Consider the following 19,665-nt stretch of genomic DNA (forward strand, 5'->3'; position numbering starts at 1 on the left):
AAGGGCTCACTCTGTCACCCAGAATGGAGTGCAGTGGCTTGATCAGGGCTCACTGCAGCCACAACCTCCTGGCCTCAGGCAATCCTCGTACTTCAGCCCCTGAATAGCTGGTACTACAGGTTCAGGTCACCATGCTAAATTAGCTGGGCGTGGTGACGGGTGCCTGTAACCCCACCTACTCTGGAGGCTGAGGCAGGAGAATCACTTGAACCCAGGAGGCAGAAGTTGCAGTGAGCTGAGATCATGCCATTGCACTCTAGCCTGACTGACAGAGCAAGACTGTCTCAAAAAAAAAAAAAAAAAAAAAATTAAGGTTGTTTCAAGTTAAAAAACAAAAAGTCTATTAAAATAGAAAAAGTCAAAAAATGTGAGATTATAAAATATATATGAAAATCTAGGGTGTTCAAAAATGATGTTTGATGGATTTATTTATAAGGTTTTACTAAAATTAGGTTTAGTTTTTGTTTTGTTTTTTGAGATGACATTTCACTCTTGTTGCCCAGGCTGGAGTGCAATGGCCCAATCCTGGCTCACTGCAATCTCCACCTCCTGGGTTCAAATGATTCTCCTGCCTCAGCCTCCTGAGGAGCTGGGATTACAGGCGCCCACCACTACGCCCGACTAATTTTTGTATTTTTAGTAGAGAAGGGGTTTCACCATGTTGACCAGGTTGGTCTTGAACTTCTGACCTCCAGTGATCCGCCCGCCTAGGCCTCCCAAACTGTTGGGATTAAAGGCGTAAGCCATCGCGCCCGGCCTTTAGTATTGATAATACACTATTACTAAAGTAAAAATTGGTTTACTTTTGAACAAAAGTTTTATGTATTATTAACATGACAGTAAAATACATCTGTTCACAATTCGAACACATTTAAAAAGAGAGAAAGTAAGGAAGAGATAGAATTTTCCCATGCTCTGGGGTGGGCCTGGCTCAGCTCAGGGAGGAAGCCCTGCCTGAAAAGGCTGCACCCTAGGCTGGCACTCTTGCTTCATTCAGCCCAGCATCTGATCACATCTTCTGTCACTCAGGGCCTGAAGGGACGGGGCCTTAAACATTATCCAATCAGGGACGCTGGGCTGGGAACGTCCAATCAGGCACGCAGCTGGAGAGGACAGGGCGGCTTCCTGGACGTGGTTGAACCTTTGACTCTCGCTGCAGCCGGAGGTCAAGGTCTTGCCTTTATTGCTGTGTGCCCTCTGCTCCTAGAGGCCCAGCCTGTGTGGCGCTGTGACCTTCCTGTGTTGAGAGATCCACAACGAAGTCGCCAGGACCCCCTGGAAGCCTAGAAATGGTGAGTGTGCCCGGTCGGACAGCCCGAGAGAGTGGCCGGGGCTGGTTGGAACCGGTGGGAAGTGGCTGTGGCGGGACTCTGGCCTCCCCGCAGTCAGCTCCACATCTGCGCCCTAGCTGGACCTCAGTCCCCTTTAGCCATAAGATGGCGGCTGCGCTGACAGCCGGCCCCGGGCGTCCTGTTTCTTCCCTGCGCTGTGACTGTGCCCTGGTCTGGAGCCAGGGCTACTCTTGGGGCAGCTCTGCACCCGCAGCGCCGGAGTCTCCCCTAGAGAATCCTGACTCGGGGTGTGGTTTCATGAATGGGAAGAAGCTTTGGTCCGTGAGGTTCCCAGTTCCTGCTTTCTCCTATTAAAATTTACGGAAGTCACCGCAAAAATATTAAGGAATTTAATCAAAGAGTGATTCCAAAATTGTAGAGCACCCAGCTATGGGTTGTAGTTTATGATCTATTGAAGGGGTTGTAGTTTATGATCTATTGAAGGGGTTTGACGGAAAGAGTTTTATAAGGTGCATAATGAAGAAAATAACATTCAATAATTGGTTAGGTACAGTTACGTAGTTTCTTTTCTTCTTTTTTTTAAGTCAATAAATATTTATTCAAGGAATTCCATGTTGTGATTTCTTCCACTGTCCATCAAGATCACTTTAGATCTCTAAAGAGCTGGAGTCAAAAGATTTATCTTCAAGTTTACTCTTTTTTTTTTTTTTTTTTGAGACTGAGTCTGGCTCTATCGCCCAGGCTGGAGTGCGATGGCCGGATCTCAGCTCACTGCAAGCTCCGCCTCCCGGGTTCACGCCATTCTCCTGCCTCAGCCTCCCGAGTAGCTGGGACCACAGGCGCCCGCCACTTCGCCCGGCTAGTTTTTTGTATTTTTTAGTAGAGACGGGGTTTCACCGTGTTAGCCAGGATGGTCTCGATCTCCTGACCTCGTGATCCACCCGTCTCGGCCTCCCAAAGTGCTGGGATTACAGGCTTGAGCCACCGCGCCCGGCCGAAGTTTACTCTTTTTAATGGAACTGATCCAGTTGTCCTGTCAGCCCTACATAACAATAATATAAAAGTAAATTTCACATTTCCAGAGATGATTGTACAGTGAGTGAACATGAATGAGTCCTAGAACTAGCCTGAGTTAGCTCTGCTACAAACTGCTTGGTTATTAGCAACCCACAAGGGTTAAAATACAAAGGCAAAGCACATTTGTATGATTCAAGTGATCTAGGAGAATTTTTTTTTTTTTTTTTTTTTTTTTTTTTTTTTTTTTTGAGGCGAGGGTCTGGCTGGCTATGTCACCCAGGCTGGAGTGCAGTGGCGATCTCGGCTCACTGCAAGCTCCGCTCCCAGGTTCAGGCCATTCTCCTGCCTCCCAGCCTCGAGTAGCTGGACTACAGGCGCCCGCCACCACGCCCGGCTAGTTTTGTATTTTAGTAGAGACGGGGTTTCACCATGTTAGCCAGGATGGTCTCGATCTCCTGACCTCGTGATCCGCCCGCCTCGGCCTCCCAAAGTGCTGGGATTACAGGCTTGAGCCACCGCGCCCGGCCGATCTAGGAGAATTTTTAAATCTCATTGATTACTGACGAAATAGTTATTAGAAAAAAATGAAAAATCTCATGTGGTTCACATTATATTTGTATTGCATTTCTATTACAGTTAATCAAGAAACTACAATTACGTAGTTTCTTGTTTTGTTTTATTATTATTTTTTTTTGAGACAGAGTCTTCCCTCTGTCACCCAGGCTGGAGTGCAGTGGCACGATCTTGGCTCACAGCAAGCTCACGCCATTCCCCTGCCTCAGCCTTGTGAGTAGCTGGGACTACAGTCGCCCACCACCTAGCCCGGCTATTTTTTTTTTTTTTGTATTTTTTAGTAGAGACGGGGTTTAACCGTGTTAGCCAGGATGGTCTCCCTCTCCTAACCTCGTGATCCGCCCATCTCGGCCTCCCAAAGTGCTTGGATTATAGGCGTGAGCCACCGAGCCCGGCCTTGTAGTTTCTTAATTTGTAACATCAAGATGGAAATTTCTTGGTTATGTAATCAGAGGTTAATTGGCAGTTCATAGTGTGTTAAGCCTGAATTTTTTTCCCCCAATGTAGTAATTTACGAAAAATGCATTTGTATTAGATTTTTTTTTTTTTTTTGAAACCAAGTCTCACGCCCAGGCTGGAGTGCAATGGTGCCATCTGGGCTCACTGCAATCTCCGCCTTTCAGGTTCAAGTGATTCTCTTGCCTCAGACTCCCAAGTATCTGGGATTACAGGCGTGTGCCACCATGCCCAGCTAACTTTGTATTTTTACCGGGGACGGGGTTTCACCATTTTGGTCAGGCTAGTCTCAGACTCCTGATTTCAAGTGATCCACCTGCTTTGGCCTCCCAAAGTGCTGGGATTACAGGTGTAAGCTGCCGCGCCTGGCCAAAGTAGATTTTTTAAAAGTAGAAATTAGGAACTAGAGCCTTCTCAGTCTGTCAGCCACTTAATTATTTTCACACCCCACAAGGAACTACTGTTTCCTTGCATTTTTCACATGTGTCCCAAGCAGGGCCTCAAGTCATTCCGCCACCCCCTATTTCTCCAGCCTGACTCTGGCTTGCAGTAAAATACTTAATTTCCACTTCCTTCTGACATTCCCAAATGCCAATTTCCCTTCCCTTATTCACATTATCAACTATTTGTCCTTTAGTGTACATTTTGATACCTATTTTAATCATTTTTTGACAAAACATTTGATGGCACATTTAAAAAGATTTGTTTTCTGTTTGTAAATATTTTTTTCTTCTGTTTTCCCTAGACACAGATATCAGAATGTTTTTGGGTCAAGGTTTCCCTTTGGAAACTTTATAGGGAGATGTGTCCTCAGCCACCTTTCAGTTTTTTCTTGGACCTGAGATTCAGTACTGTCTGGGGAAAAACCAGGATACCCGCCATGGCTATGTCTGCGAGAGTGTCTAGTGAATATCAGTTCCTGGGTCATTTTCTCCCATAAGATAACCTGAGGTATGGAGTGTAGCCTCTCATTTCCCATAAGACAACCTGAGATATGGAGTGGAGCCTCTCGAGAGCAGGTGAATGCCCTGGGGCTGAGAGGCATCTTCCAGTGCGCTGTTTTTTTGGAAAGCTATCCCCTTGAGATATTAATATTGTCTTTACCAACCCAGCTTCCATTTCTTGGAGAGACATTGTTGTTCAGACAATCAGATGCTGGTATTGAAGGGGAAACCAAAATAATTTTTGCCCCTGGATTCTCTTAGGGGACAGAAAAATAGTGAAATAAAAATGGTAAAAAGTTTGTGGAAAAGAATAGCACTCCAAAGACAAAGAAAAAAACTGACCCCAGTGAGATGGTGCAAGAACTTGCAAAGTAAAATGTACCTGGGGCACTCACTGGGGCAGAGTTCAGAGGATGATTATTGAGCACTTAAGTGAACAGGATGGGGTGGGAGAATCTCTCAAGTAATTGGATGGCCTGACTTGACACAAGAGTCAGACATATCTGTACCTTCGAATGATTTTGTTCACTCATTTTGACCTCAGTTTTTTTTTTTTTTTTTTTTTAACATAGAGTCTCATTCTGTTGCCCAGGCTGGAATGCAGTGGCACAATCTCTGCTCACTGCAACCTCCACCTCTCAGGTTCAAGCAATTCTTCTGCCTCAGCCTCCAGAGTAGCTGGGACTACAGGCGCACACCACCATGCCCAGCTAATTTTTGTATTTTTAGTAGAGACAGAATATCACCGTATTGGTCAGGCTGTTCTCGAACTCCTGACCTCGCGATCCATCCGCCTCGGCCTCCCAAGGTGCTGGGATTACAGGCATGAGCCACCAAGCCCAGCCGTTTTTGTTTGTTTGTTTGTTTGTTTTAAGACAGTGTTTTCCTCTGTCACCCAGGCTGGGTGCAGTGGTGCAATCTCGACTCACTGAAACCTCCTCATTCCGAGTTCAAGTGATTCTTATGCCTCAGCCTCCCAAGTAGCTGGGACTACAGGTACCCGCCACCACACCTGGCTACTTTTTGTATTTTTAGTAGAGATGGGGGTTCACCATGTTGATCAGGCTGTTTGAGCTTAAAATTCTGACCTCAAGTAATCTGCCATCCTTGGCCTCCCAAAGTGCTGGGATTGCAGATGTGCCCAACTGACCTCAGTTTTTTAACTGTAAGTTGCATTTTATTAGTAGATCTTGAAAGGTAAGAAAATATTTACAAAGGGCATAAAAAAGGTGAGTTTCAAAAAATAATATCTAATTATATATTTTATTTGTTGAAAATTGTCATTCACCTTTTTCTTTCTCAGAGTGAATTTAGGAGTTTTTTCAGGTGTTTTTTTTTTGTTTTTTTTTGTTGTTTTTTTTTTCTTGGAGACACAGTCTCACTCTGTCACCCAGGCTGGCGTGCAGTGGCGGGATCTTGGTGACTGCAAGCTCTGCCTCCCCGGTTTACGCCATTCTCCTGTCTTAGCCTCCCGAGCAGCTGGGACTACCGGCGCCTGCCACCACACCCAGCTAATTTTTTTGTATTTTTAGTAGAGATGGGGATTTACCATGTTAGCCAGGATGGTCTCCATCTCCTGGCCTCATGATCCGCCTGCCTTGGCCTCCTAAAGTGCTGGGATTACAGGCATGAGCCACTGCGCCCGGCCCTTAGGTGTGTTTTTTTTTTTATGACTGATTAATTTCAAACAGAATTCCATCTAGCTTTTACAATGTTAGCTACTGAGGAAAAAAATAAAAATTTTTCTTCCATTTTCTTCCATTTCCATTAATATATTTCCACAAGAAAATGTGGTAGATAATTGATTAGTTACATAGATTCGTGGAAACATCTGTTTCTTTTTTTGCAGGGTGAATTTGCAAAAATAAATATGTTTGTTCTATATTCTGTTATTTTGATTTCTGAATTTAATGGTAAATTTTATGTGATGAAACTTGGTACCTCCTAGAAGATTCCCATATAACTATTTACCACATTATTTTTAATACAAAAAATAAAATCATGCTTTATTGTCCAAAAAAAAAAAATACATTTGCTTCTCTTACTGAGGTACAAAAGGTAAGCATCTTAACATTTTTCTTACATGAACACTGTTTTTGAATCCTTTTGCTGGATTTTTCAAACAGTTTCAAAAACTAAGTAAATGACTCTGACATGGTAATTAAAGCTTGAGCCCAATGACTACAAGATAAGGTTAATTTTGAGCCAGCAAAAGGAGATTATTAAAGGCCCAGTTAGTTCCTTCTGGAAAGCCTTTCCTGCAGATGTCCCAGCCTGCTCACCCCAGTGGTGGAAGAAGCCTCCATAGTGAGAGAAGCTACAGAGCCCTGGAAAGCTGGGGCCCCACAGGCAGATGCAGTTAAGGTTAAGAAAGAAGGGATTTGGGGGTCTTACTGAAGATAAAATTGTTACTGTTTTGAGGCAGTTTCGAGAGGTTTTAAAATAAACCAGTTAGACGTATATATATAAAAAAAAATTGAATTCCAAAGGAGTATTGCAAAAGGAGGAAGTACCAACTATAAGATCTTTAAGGATTGCAAAGATTAGGTAGAAAAGGGCTTTTTTTCCTAGGGAAAAGCAAATAAGATTAGAAAGAAGGTGAGGGGAATGTTTAAACGAAGGGTGAAATACTCAGATTTTAGATCAGAGAATGTTTTAACCTGAAGTCAGTGTGTTCTAAGGAGTGTTCTTCAGACAGTGAATCTGCAGTAGCATAAAATGAGGTCGTATGGTGGCTCAGAGTGAGTGTAGCTCAGAGTTTAGGATCCTGTGGGAAGAAAATAAACTTAAGTTTGATTAAAAAGTATTTTATGTTGACCACTGAAGGCAAATTCAGCTGATTTTTTTAATGAGAAGAAGAAAATATGCAGAGTGTTTTCCTGGCTGTGTATTAGGTAAGTAAAGAGAGCAGCATCTAAGTCATAATGGGAAGGGTGTTTCTTCTCATAAAATGTTCCTGGAGAACACAGAGGATAGAGAATTTTATTAATCACAGCTGTTTATTATCTATATGCATCATCTTTTCCCACCCATTTTTTTGGTTCTATACTTTTCTTCCATTTGACTTTTTGGGGTTTGTATATTTTATTTGAAGCCAGTAAATATAACTACAGTGTTCTGTTGAGTTCTGTGAGTAACTCTATCAGATTATTGGATTTCAGAAAGGAGAGTCCCCAATTTTTAAATAGTACCTCAGAAGCATAGTTGGGGCCCATGGAGTTTGTGACTGGCATCTGCAGTGAGGACAATGTTGTGGGACTGAGCCCTGAATCAGGTCTGTGCTGACTCTGGGTGGTGTCAGAATTCAAGTGTTAGACAATGAGTTGGTGTTGGAGGATTGTTGGTGTTCATCAAACTGTGCAGATTTGGTGCCAGAAGAAAAATATCAGACTCCTGGCCTGGAATGAAACTCTGGGTGTCTGGGAATGGGAGGCTCTGCTCTCCTCTACACGGGCTGTCACACTGCCCCTTGTTCTTTGATTTCAGATCTCCTCCCAGGGTGACAGAGGACTGAAAACTTAAAGGAGATCTGATGACAAACTCCCTTTTGTCACAGCTGCCAGCAGAGGATTTCCACCCACTCACAAACACTCACTAGACATTGATGTGTCCACACCCCTCTCAGGACAAGGCACCACCCTTAGAAATTTTACCACAGCATTTTTGATCCTAGTGGTTTTTTTGGCCAGAAACCTACAAAAGTGTCTATGAATCTCCTGGCATATCTCTATTTTCAGACACTGAATCTGCAGTAGCGACCTGTTTCTCCACCAGCCTAGGGTTTGTAATCTTATCTGCCTTCATGGGCCCAGAAATAAATCAGAGTACAGCCCCACCTGGGCCACTACCTATAGCACAAACCAGTCCTTCTACCTGCCTTGTACTCTCTCCAACCCAGGGACTTTTTTTTCCTTTAACTTTTATTTTTGGTTGGTTCAAGGGTACACGTGCAGCTTTGTCATACAGCTAAAATTGTGTCATGGGAGTTTGGTGTGCACATTATTTTGTCCCTGCAGTACTAATCATAGCACCAAAAAGGTATTTTTTCTGACTCTTTTAGTCCTCCCACTCTTCACCCTCAACTAGGCCTCAGTGTGTTTTTCTCCTCTGTGTTCTTGTGTTATTATTTAGCTCTTACTTATAAATAATAACATGCATTTGGTTTTCTGTTTCTGCATCAACTTTCTAAGAATAATGATCTCCAGCTTCATCCATGTTGCTGCAAAGGACATAATCTTGTTTTTTTTGTTGTTCTGGTAGAATTCAACTGTGAATATGTCTGGTCCTGAGCTTCACTTACTTAGTTGGTAGGCTATTTATTACTAATTCAATTTTTTGAGCTTATCTATGTATTTAGGGCTTTGATTTTTTGTGTGTGTGTGTATTCAGTCTTGAGGAGCCTTGAGAAATTCAATAATTTTTTCATTTCTTCTAGATTTTTATTTGTTTGTTTATGTACATGGCAGACTTCAGTATATTTTTGTGGGGTCAGTGGTAATGTTATTTTCTAATTGTGTTTATTTGTATCTTCATTAATCTAGCTAGTAGTTTATTTACCTTTTTAAAAAAATAGATTTAATACCTGGATTTCTTGGTATTCTGTAGTGTTTCATGTCTAAATCTCCTTCATTTCAGATCTGACTTTGGTTGTTTCTTGTCTCTTGCTAGCTTAGGGGCTGATTTGCTTTTGTTGCTCTCAGTCTTTTATTTATGGATTCAGGTTGTTAAACTGAGATCTTTCTTTTTGATTGAGGATTTAATGCTATAAATTTTTCTTTTAACACCGCCTTAGCTGTATTGCAGGGATTCTGATGTGTTGTACTTTAGTTCTTACTTGTTTTAAAACACTTTTTGGTTTCTGCCTTAATTTCATTATTTACCAAAAAGTTATTTAAGTGTAGGCCATTTAATTTTTATTTAATTATTTAGTTTCCAGTTGTTTTATTGGTATTGAATCATATTTTTCTTTTCTTTCTTTCTTTTTTTTTTTTTTTTTGAGTCAGAGTCTCGCTCTATCACCCAGGCTGGAGTGCAGTGGTCGGATCTCAGCTCACTGCAAGCTCTGCCTCCCGGGTTCACGCCATTCTCCTGCCTCAGCCTCCCGAGTAGCTGGGATTACAGGCGTCCACCACCACGCCCAGCTAGTGTTTTGTATTTTTTTTAGTAGAGCTGGGTTTTCACTGTGTTAGCCAGGATGGTCTTGATCTCCTGACCTCGTGATCCGCCCGTCTCGGCCTCCCAAAGTGTTAGGATTACAGGCTTGAGCCACTGTGCCCGGCCTGAATCATGTTTTTCTTAAGCTGTAATCTGTGTGTGTGGTTTGTATCATTTTGAGATTTTTGAATTTGCTGAGAATTGTTTTGTTTCTGATTGTGTGGTGAATTTTAGAGTATGTGCCATGTGATGATGAGAAGAATGTGTTTTGTGGTATTTTTAGATGAAGAGTTCTGTAGATGTCTATTAGGACTATTTATTTGGTCAAGTGTTGAGTTCAGGTCCTAATATTGTTAATTTTTTTCTTCAATAATCTGTCCATTAGTGCCTGTGAGATGTCATCTCCGATTATTACTGTGTCAGATTCTAAGTCTCTTCAAAAGTCTCTAAGAACTTGCTTTATTCATGTGAACCCATGGATTTTTTTATAACACCTTTCTCTCTTCTACTTTTCCCCCCAATAAACATCCTTTCAAGTGCACACAGTGTGCAAAATTCAGATGTCCAAGAGTTCAAGAACTTGTCCAGAGACCTGCTGTTTTAAGAGAAAATATAAATTATAAATAAGAGGCTTTATTCTCATATATGAAAATGAGGGAGGATAACTACCTGATTTTTATAAAAGGTTTAGATTATATGTATATATTTCTTCTGCTTTTTGAAATATATGTAGATCATATTAGCAAAGAAACAAACCTTTTGTCATTCTTTTTGACTCAGAATTGTCTTTATCTGGGACTTGAGATTCATTGCTTTTTGTCTTGGCAAAAGATTATTTTTTTTTTTATCTTTAGTCTTTAAGGTAGACACAGACTTGTTCAGAGTAAAGTTCATTTCAAGAGCATAATAAAATTGAGCACAAAGATCAGATTAAATTTACTAATACAGAATAACAAAGACCAAAAGATACTGAGTAAGTTCTTTGGCAGAAACCTGGTTATCCAAGGTGATTATTTGCAGGCTGACATACTTACACTGCAAAAGCCAGAAGAGTTCAGTGTATAAACTGAACAGTGGAGTCTGTTGTACTTGGGTTACTTCAGTACAGTTAGTGTAGTTATGTGTAGTGTTTGTAGACAACCTGCATTCATATAAACAGTATTTCTACAGCAGTATGAAATTAAGGCCACAATATTTACTTTGATTGAATTCCTTAGTTATTTTAATACTATTATTCATATTTTTGAAATATAGTGTTTCAACCAAATTATAGTTCAGATAATTTTTAAAAATCTTCCACACATTATGACTAGTACATAAAATTATTCATACTTATATATTTATATCTGATACCCAAAAAAATTTCCCATTAAATCGTTATAGTAGATATTAGTCCGACATGCTTATTAATGTATCCAGTGGGAATAATTATAGGTAAGCATAATTTTAGTGTCATATATTTTACCAAATTAGTGTGCTGCTATTAGAGGACAAATAAAGACAGGTGATATGGCTACCTAGAAACTGTAATAGCTCTCCAGTCAGCTATGTTGCAAGCTCTAGTATATTCTACTATATTAACGCAGTCAGATTTCAATTTTTTATAAAAAAAGTGCTGGTGGAAGTTGTCAGATATATTCCAATATAGATCTCACATTCAATGGTTAGGAAATGCTCATGCCTGTAGTCCGGGCTACTTGAGGCTGAGACAGGAGAATCTCTTGAACCTGGGAGGAGGAGGCTGCAGTGAGTCGAGATCACACCATTGCACTCCAGCCTGGGCAAAAAAGTGAGACTCAGTCTCAAAAAAAAAAAAAAGGAAAGAAAGAAAGAAAAAAGAGAAAAATCGATGAAGCAGTCATTGTTCCTACCATCCTGGCAGTTTTAGTCTAGACTAGCAACTGGAAAAGTGGTTGAATTATACATCAGATGGTGGGTACAATAAATAGATGTGTGCAAAAAACTTGGGTTTTATTTGAGCCACTTTCTTTATATTGTGGTTTCTCTTTTTTTTTGGGGGGGGGACAGAGTCTCTCTCTGTCACCCAGGCTGGGGTGCAGTGGCCGGATCTCAGCCCACTGCAAGCTCCGCCTCCTGGGTTTAGGCCATTCTCCTGCCTCAGCCTCCTGAGTAGCTGGGACTACAGGCGCCCACCACCTCGCCCAGCTAGTTTTTTGTATTTTTTAGTAGAGACAGGGTTTCACTGTGATAGCCAGGATGGTTTCGATCTCCTGACCTCACGATCTGCCCGTCTCGGCCTCCCAAAGTGCTGGGATTACAGGCTTGAGCAACCGCGCCCGACCTATATTGTGGTTTCTGGTGGCTACACCTGAACTTACAACCAGAAGAGTCTTTATTATTATTTGTGTTTCTTTTACCCTGCTAAGAATACTTATTTTTCTTCTAAAAAAATTATTCTAGAAAACCTTAAGGGATTTTTTTTTGAATTGCCTATTAGCATATAATATAAATTTTACAGGGCAGTGGCTAAAAAAGGTTAAAATTGTAAAAACTCAGATTTAAGTTTACTTAAGTAAGCTTTATAAAAAAAGAACTGACAATACCCCCCAGTGGCATAGAGAACAGAATTGTACATCGGCCCTCTACTCTGCCCCAGCCCTGTTCATATTCACCGTTTTTGGAATCCTTATTTATGTCTGGCTCTACCCTGGAGTCTTGCCTCAAAGAACTGATTAGAAGAGATCAGAGTTTTGGGTCATGAATCCTGTTGCCTTTTTAGAGCTGGTGCTCAACATTTTCTGAAACTTACAAGCAGATAAATGGGAAATATAAAGTATATATTATAGGATCTTTTCAAATTTTTTATTAAAACCAGTGCTTGCAGAGACATTATTTAGCAGCTTGTTTTCTGTTCCTGCAGATCTAGTAGTTGATTCATAAGTCACAAGAAAGTAAGTATAAACACAATAAAAATTTATCTAAATTTTATTAAACTCTTTCCAGCTGTATCCTTTCATCTGTCTATATTTAGCTTTTATTCTATGCATTTTTTGAAAAAAATAAATGACAGATCAACAGAAATAGAAATAAAAATGCTGGGTCCTTTAAAGCCTTGGAATTATTGAACACGTAGTATCAACTCACAGGGTGTTATTAGGATTAAACCACATAATGTGCTATCACAGTGCTCTGTAACATCCTATTGAGCCCATAGTACCTGCTTAATAAACACTGCATTAGTACATGTGCACATGTTCTCCAAACGCAGACTTACTCAGAAATTACTGCTTTTTTTTTTCTCTGTAAACTTTAAAGAGTCAACAAAGAATATAATACTTTAGATTGAAGAATGATTGTCTTCATTTGTACTAGAATATATGTGTTGTGACAAGAGTGCTACATGTAAGGGACTCTGTGTTGTGCCTCATTTCTCTAACTAATGCTAATAATAAGCCCAGGGGGAGCAACATCATGATTGACGGGGCTCTTGTTTAAAAGACCCATTTATGGACCCTTTCCATACCTCAGAATTACATTTCATAGAGTAGGGTCAAAATTACCAAGTGATTTTATAAGCTCATTAGAGCTTGAGAGGAAATGCTTAATTAAGGGGTTATCAGCCCAGGCTTCCAATTAGTATCACCTGGTCATTTTGCAGAACTCTTTTTACTTGTGCCCTGTCCATGGATTCTGTTTATTGTTCGGGTGGAAGCATCCATGTTGTTGTAGTTAAGTGGCTCATGTGACTCTAAGGTGAGGCCAGAATCAAGTATGAGGAATTCAGAATACATTCATGAGAGTTAAGTTCCATCTTTGCATTAAAGGGTGGTCCAAGAACCTATTCTGTTTGGATTTGGTAGGAACAGTACAGCATGGCCCATATTTCCATTGCTGTAGCAGAAATTGCTGGTGCCTGTGTCAGGGGATGGCTCCTGAGGACAAAATAAAGAAAAGTGCATTTTTATCTCTGTGGAAGAGATAAAGGACACAACGGATGGAGTTTTTCTGTCTTGATCCTTCTGCCAATGGATGTGGTGACAGCAGGTAGACCTGTGGTGCTGACACTTTTAAAGGCATATTCTCAAGATGCAGGTGTAATTTATCCAGAAAACTTTATCTGAGAAAGGACCGTAGAGAAAGAGGAGAAATATATAAAAATGGCCTTTTCTTTTTCAGCTAAACATGTCTCAGATCAAGATCTGTGTCCACTCTGCTTCCTTCAGGAAACATGCGTTTGGTACTTGCAAACCTGTATTTCTGTACTTGTGGTTTTCCTCCCTAATAAGTTTGTCTTAACTACTTTAAAAAATTCTTACAATAATCAAAGTCTCTGGAAAATATATTTTTTCTATATACCAGAGCCTTTTCTATATCACCGCTTCTTATGTGCCATGCAGAAATCTCACTGTGAATTTATAATCTGCAATGTTAAAAATGTCCCTTTGTGGCTGTTGAACGTGGAAGGTGTAGATACTCCAAATTCCTGTTGGGGAAAATCTGGTGTTTTTAGTGAAGACAGAGAACATGTAATGTTGAGGTTTCATCTGTGTTCTTTATTATGTCTATGCAGTACAGGAAAACACTCATTGAAGCAGTATGGTATTTGTTACCCAGAGAATTCTAAAAGAATTGTTAGGAGATACCTGCTCTCTACAATGCTAAACAAAGACTATTTAAAGTCACTATTAAAAATTACAGATCATGGGAGATATCTCTATCTTGAACTTTCCATAAAACTAATGTTTCCTTATGGTTAAATTCAGACTATAATTTACCTTTTGAGGGTCAATATCTTAGCAATAATGCTGTGTCCTTCTGGGTGCATCAGGACATTATAAGAATTTGTTCTAGTGTAGTTGATGTTAATCACTTGGTTGATAAACTCTCTGACACATTTTTTCACTATAGAATTATTTTTCTCTTCATCATTAAGTATCTTTATGCAGCTGATATGAACAAACCAACACATTTAATCTGGCAGCTGCCCTTCTTTCTTAGCATTTATCTGTTTTTGGAAAATGAAGGCTCTCATCTTTGTTTACAAACCAGAAAAACTGAGAAAAACACAGGCTCATTCAATTACTGGATGTTTGACCAAATAGTCTTTTTGGGCCAAAAACATTGGCATACTGATGAGCTTATTAGAAATTCAGCAACTCAGACTTTATCCTAGAACTTCTGAAAAATAAAAAATCTGCAGTAACAGGATCTCTAGCTTATTGTACACATTAAAATTGGAGTGACACCTGCTAACTCAACATGTCTGTTCCATCTGAATCATATACAAAACTATGTCTTTTCCATCTGAAAAATTCAATTAATTCCTTTTTTTTTTTTTTTTTTTTTTTTAGATGGAGTTTCACTCATGTTGCCCAAGCTGGAGTACAATGGTGTGATCTCGGCTCACTGCAACCTCCGCCTCCCGGGTTCAAGTGATTCTCCTGCCTCAGCCTCCCAAGTAGCTAGGATTACAGGCATGCACCCCTACGCCTGGCTAATTTTGTGTTTTTAGTAGAGACGGAGTTTCTCCATGTTGGTCAGACTGGTCTCGAACTCCCAACCTCAGGTGATCTGCCCGCCTCTGCCTCCCAAAGTGCTGGGATTACAGGCATGAGTCACCACGCCCAGCACACAATTAATTCTGTATGGTGTAAATACAGCACTCAAAATTGTACGTACTAGTGTTTGTGCCCTCAATTTATACTTTATTATCTAGAAAAATATTACATATACACTGATGTTATGGATCTTATACCACTTTCTTTTGTCAGAGTTAGAGAAAACATTAGAGAATATTTCTGTGTTGAAAACTATTTTATTGAATAATTTCCATTCTGCTTATAAGTCAGAACCAGCTCTCTTTACTCTCTCCATTTTACCTTGAGTGAAATTAAAAATTCTGCCCTTGCCGGGCGCGGGGGCTCAAGCCTGTAATCCCAGCACTTTGGGAGGCCGAGGCGGGTGGATCACGAGGTCAGGAGATCGAGACCATCCTGGCTAACATGGTGAAACCCCGTCTCTACTAAAAATACAAAAAACTAGCCGGGCGTCGTGGCGGGCGCCTGTAGTCCCAGCTACTCGGAGGCTGAGGCAGGAGAATGGCGTGAACCCGGGAGGTGGAGCTTGCAGTGAGCCGAGATCGCGCCACTGCACTCCAGCCTGGGCGACAGAGCGAGATTCCGTCTCAAAAAAAAAAACAATAAAAAATAAAAATAAAATAAAAATAAAAATTCTGCCCATGACCAATTGGTAAATATGTGTGTTTGTTTGTGTTTTCCAGGGATCACTGACATTTAGGGATGTGGCCATAGAATTGTCTCTGGAGGAGTGGCAATGCCTGGACACTGCACAGCAGAATTTATATAGAAATGTGATGTTAGAGAACTACAGAAACCTGGTCTTCCTGGGTGAGAATAACTTTAATACACAATTCCTAGTATATGCTACAGGTTTCATTTTGCTGCAGACCTTGTTGGACTGAACAAAGGACGATGAACGTGAGAATAAAGACAAAGACAAAAGAGTATATTTGGAAGAAGTGGTCAGGGGGCTCCTTGCTTCTAGTGAACAAGGGACCTGAGCTTCTATAGCCCTTTTGTATTTACTGAGTAAAGGAGATGGGGGGGAGGAGGAGGTTGTGGTCAGTTGCTTGACTAAATGCAGTCCTGCATGACTGTATTCTTGAAACAGTACTCTCCAGATGTTCCAGTAGATAACCACAAGGAGCATGGCACCAGGGGGTGACTGCCCTCAGTGTACCTTCTGGTGGCAGGAGCAGATGCGAGTTTGCCCACATTCTGCATTCATTATAAACAGTTTACTCTTTGATCATATAGTCTCCAGTGGAATGCTGAGTTGGTCATGACCCTCAGGCTTTCAGCTCCCAACGTTTCCCCCTTTCTGTTTAGCATTAACCGAATGAATGTAAGGCCAGGTTGGGCAGCTCTCATATTCTGGTCCATCCGATTTTACAGACTATGAAGAGAAAACAGAGAACAGCATTACTCCAAGAACTACATATGAGATTTTAATGTGGTGCTTTAGATAGGTCCAAGGATTGAGGCTCCCCAGGCCTTGCTGGAATTCGATCCAGTCTTCTAAAGAAGGCTGAAACTCTTGAGTTTGCCTATTTAAATCAAGAATTTTGTTTTGTAATTCATCAATATCAAAGGTGATGTTGGGTGTGAAAGCTCCCTGCAAATGGGCTCTCACAAGGCCCCATGGATACTCACTTTGGTTATGTTCTAAGTTGGTTACACAAATATGAGTGTGATTTAAATGACAACACAATTGCTGTTGCAATTGAAGCTTTGTACTTGTTCTCCTCAACATAGAACTGTTGAATAGAACTATGCAAAGCTACAGAGGACATCACAACAGAAGTTATTAGTGTGACCAAGGAAACAATAGCAAAAATTATCATGCCTAAGGCTCTATGGACACGATGAGTAAGTTGAGTTAGAAGAAGTTTCATGAAGTGCAAAGAAGGGGTGGCAGCCCAAGACTCGGACAGATTAACAGGAATCCATAGCCCAGGGATGCGACCCAAATTGGGCCAAAATTGGGGCTAATTTTTACCGGATATTACTGACACATCAGCTCCTGTTTCAATAAGCCCATAAAATTTCTTTCCTTTAATTTGCACTACACAGGTGGGTCTATTAGAGACTATGGGTTGTGATAGATGGATTTCTCATGTAGTTGTGCTCCCAAACCCTTTATTTCCTCATTTCTCCTTTTGTGGAGAAGGGTGTAATTTACAGGACATAAGCAATAATTACACTATATATTCCCCTGGTTCAAAAACCCAAAGATCTTGTGACATTAAAACTACTTGAATTTCTCCTTCATAATCAGAGTCAACTACTCCTGGGACTACAGTGATGCTTTGCAAGTTAAGGCAGCTATTGCCTAAAATTAGTCCCATGTGTCCTGCTTGTAAAGGTCCCCAAAGTGACAGTGGGTACTTTGGTAGGTTTGTCTCCTGCAACTAATGTAATTCTTTCTCTGACTGGGAGATCTAATCCAGTACTTCCTGGTGTTCCTGGGGAGAGGAAATCAATGTTTCTCCTGGGACCAACCCTTTAAATGGAGTTGTGGTCTGAAATGGGAATGCCTTCATTGTTTGAGGGGCCTGGGTCCAGGGCCAGGGCCCCTTCTCGTTTCCTGACAGGGGGTTGTCATTATGATGAAATTTTGAGTGGCACTGATTAGCCCAATGATTTCCACTGTTGCAGCCCGGTGATTCCCTTCGTTACAGTGAGGACAGAGTCCTGGTGTTTTTTCTGCTCTGGGTTGGGGGCACTGCATTGTGAGGTCCTTTCTGTCCTGAGATCTGGTGACATCCCTTTTTGAAATGTCCAGTGTTTCCACAATTATAACATTTTTCCACTTTAGGGTTTGACCCTTGGCTCCTTTTAGATCTGTCCACTACTAAACTAGCCATTACTTGTGCTAACATTGTAGAACAATGAAATTCAATTTCTACATTCTGACAAGCTTTAAGGTAATTCCCCAAGCTTTTTGTGAATCTCACAGGAGCCACTGCTCACTTGCAATCTGCATTTGGGTTTTCATAGGTTAGAATTGTAGTAAGCATTTCTGGAGCAGGGACATGAGGGATCTGATGCCACACTGCCTCTAGCAACCATGCGATAAATTGTGCATAAGGCTCTCATGATCCCTGCATGATATGTAGAAAGACTGCACTGGAACTCCCTCTTCAGGTATTGTTCTCCAAGCATGCTTGGCGGCTAAGGCAGACCAGTGGTAAGCAGCCTCTGGGAATGTTAATTGTTGCACCAGATCTGAAAATGGGCCACTGCCTGTCATCATTTCCTCTGTAATGTTTCCTTGACCAGTGGCGTGGTTCTACCTTGCCTGATCTGCATACATTTCTTGCCAATTTAAACTCCATGTCAGGTGTGCCCTGGTGGATAAGCAAGTGCAAGCCAAATGTTTTATATGAAAGGGTGGGAGGTGCATGGCTCTGAACACTGATTCTAACAGCCCTGTAGTGAATGGGGTTTGCACTCCAGTATTAACCACACTAACTTTTAATTCTTTTAGTAATTTAAACTGTACAGGAGTGTGCTCATGTAAAAGATGTTGTGGATTGTTCGGATCAGGCCTCACAGTAATAGGAAAAGCACAAGGTCCTAAAGGCTCCCCAGCCACAGCAGCAGCATGCAAAATTATTTTGTATGGGGGTTTCTACTTCTGTTATTGGAGGGGGAGGCAGAGGCCAATTCTCCTCTCCTTTCTCCTGCTTAGCAAGTGGCCAATTCTCCCCTTTCTTTTGCTCGTTATTTTCAATAGGCATTGTCGGAGGAACAAATTATCTTTTTAATTCTTGAGACTCAGAACCTGACTCTTGTTATCTGACAGAATAAGAAGGAGACAGCGGCAGTAGGACTGTGCAAACCAAACCCCAAGCAGAAAAGAACAGAAGGGTCTACTTTAAGGCCTTTTTGATGAACCCATTTCAATCCGTCTCCTACTCTGTCCCAATTTTCCACATTGATAGTGTCTGCCTGCAGAAACCATAAGTTATACGTAATAACCTCCTTCAGAAGCTTAGTTAATGTCTGTGAATTAACTTGAGCTCCAGACTGTTTCAACAGAACTTTAAGCAACTGCACATAATGTGTTTCTTCAATAGACAAATTCTGCTCATGTTACCTTGATTCAGAAAGTTCCCATTCCCAGTATTTCTTTAGAGCACTGACCTTATATCCACTTCTGGCAATTTTATCTCAGGGTCCCCGTTCATCTGGTCAGTTTCACTTCTGCTCCAGCAGACCTTCTTCATTCATGTCCTCAAAGTCCCTGTGTTCGGATGCCGCTTTGCTGCAGACCTTATTGGACTGAACAAAGGGGGATGAATGTGGGAATAAAGACAAAGAAAAAAGAGTATATTTGGAAGAAGGAGTCAGGGGACTCTTTGCTTCTAGTAATAAGGGCCCTGAGCCTCTATAGCCCTTTGTATTTATTGAATCAAGGAGATAGGGAGAAGGGGGAGGTTGTGGTCAGCTGCTTGACTCAGTGCAGGACTGCACGACTGCATTCTTTGAACAGTAGTCTCCAGATGTTACAGTAGATAACCTCAAGAAACATGGCACCAGGGAGTGACTGCCCTCAGTGTACCTTCTGGTGGCAGGAGCAGAAGCGAGTTTGCCCACATTTTGCATTCATGATAGACAGTTTGCTGTTTGATCATATAGCCTCCAGTGGAATGCTGAGTGGGTCACGACCCTCCAGCTTTCAGC

The 19,665-nt window shown here is 41.1% G+C and overlaps 1 protein-coding gene across 1 annotated transcript in view; it reads left to right on the forward strand.

Annotated features, from left to right (window-relative positions):
• Positions 1-674: 674 nt before the first annotated feature.
• LOC100998180 (zinc finger protein 676-like) overlaps positions 675-19,665 on the forward strand; it is a 36,574-nt gene continuing 17,583 nt past the window's right edge. Inside the window, 2 exon segments of the mRNA XM_031659045.1 lie at positions 675-1,292; positions 15,678-15,804. Coding sequence (XP_031514905.1) covers positions 1,290-1,292; positions 15,678-15,804 — 130 coding nt within the window. The 5' untranslated portion in view covers positions 675-1,289.

This window comes from Papio anubis, chromosome 20 (genome assembly GCF_008728515.1).
Source record: "Papio anubis isolate 15944 chromosome 20, Panubis1.0, whole genome shotgun sequence".
Classification (NCBI taxonomy): Eukaryota; Metazoa; Chordata; class Mammalia; order Primates; family Cercopithecidae; genus Papio; species Papio anubis.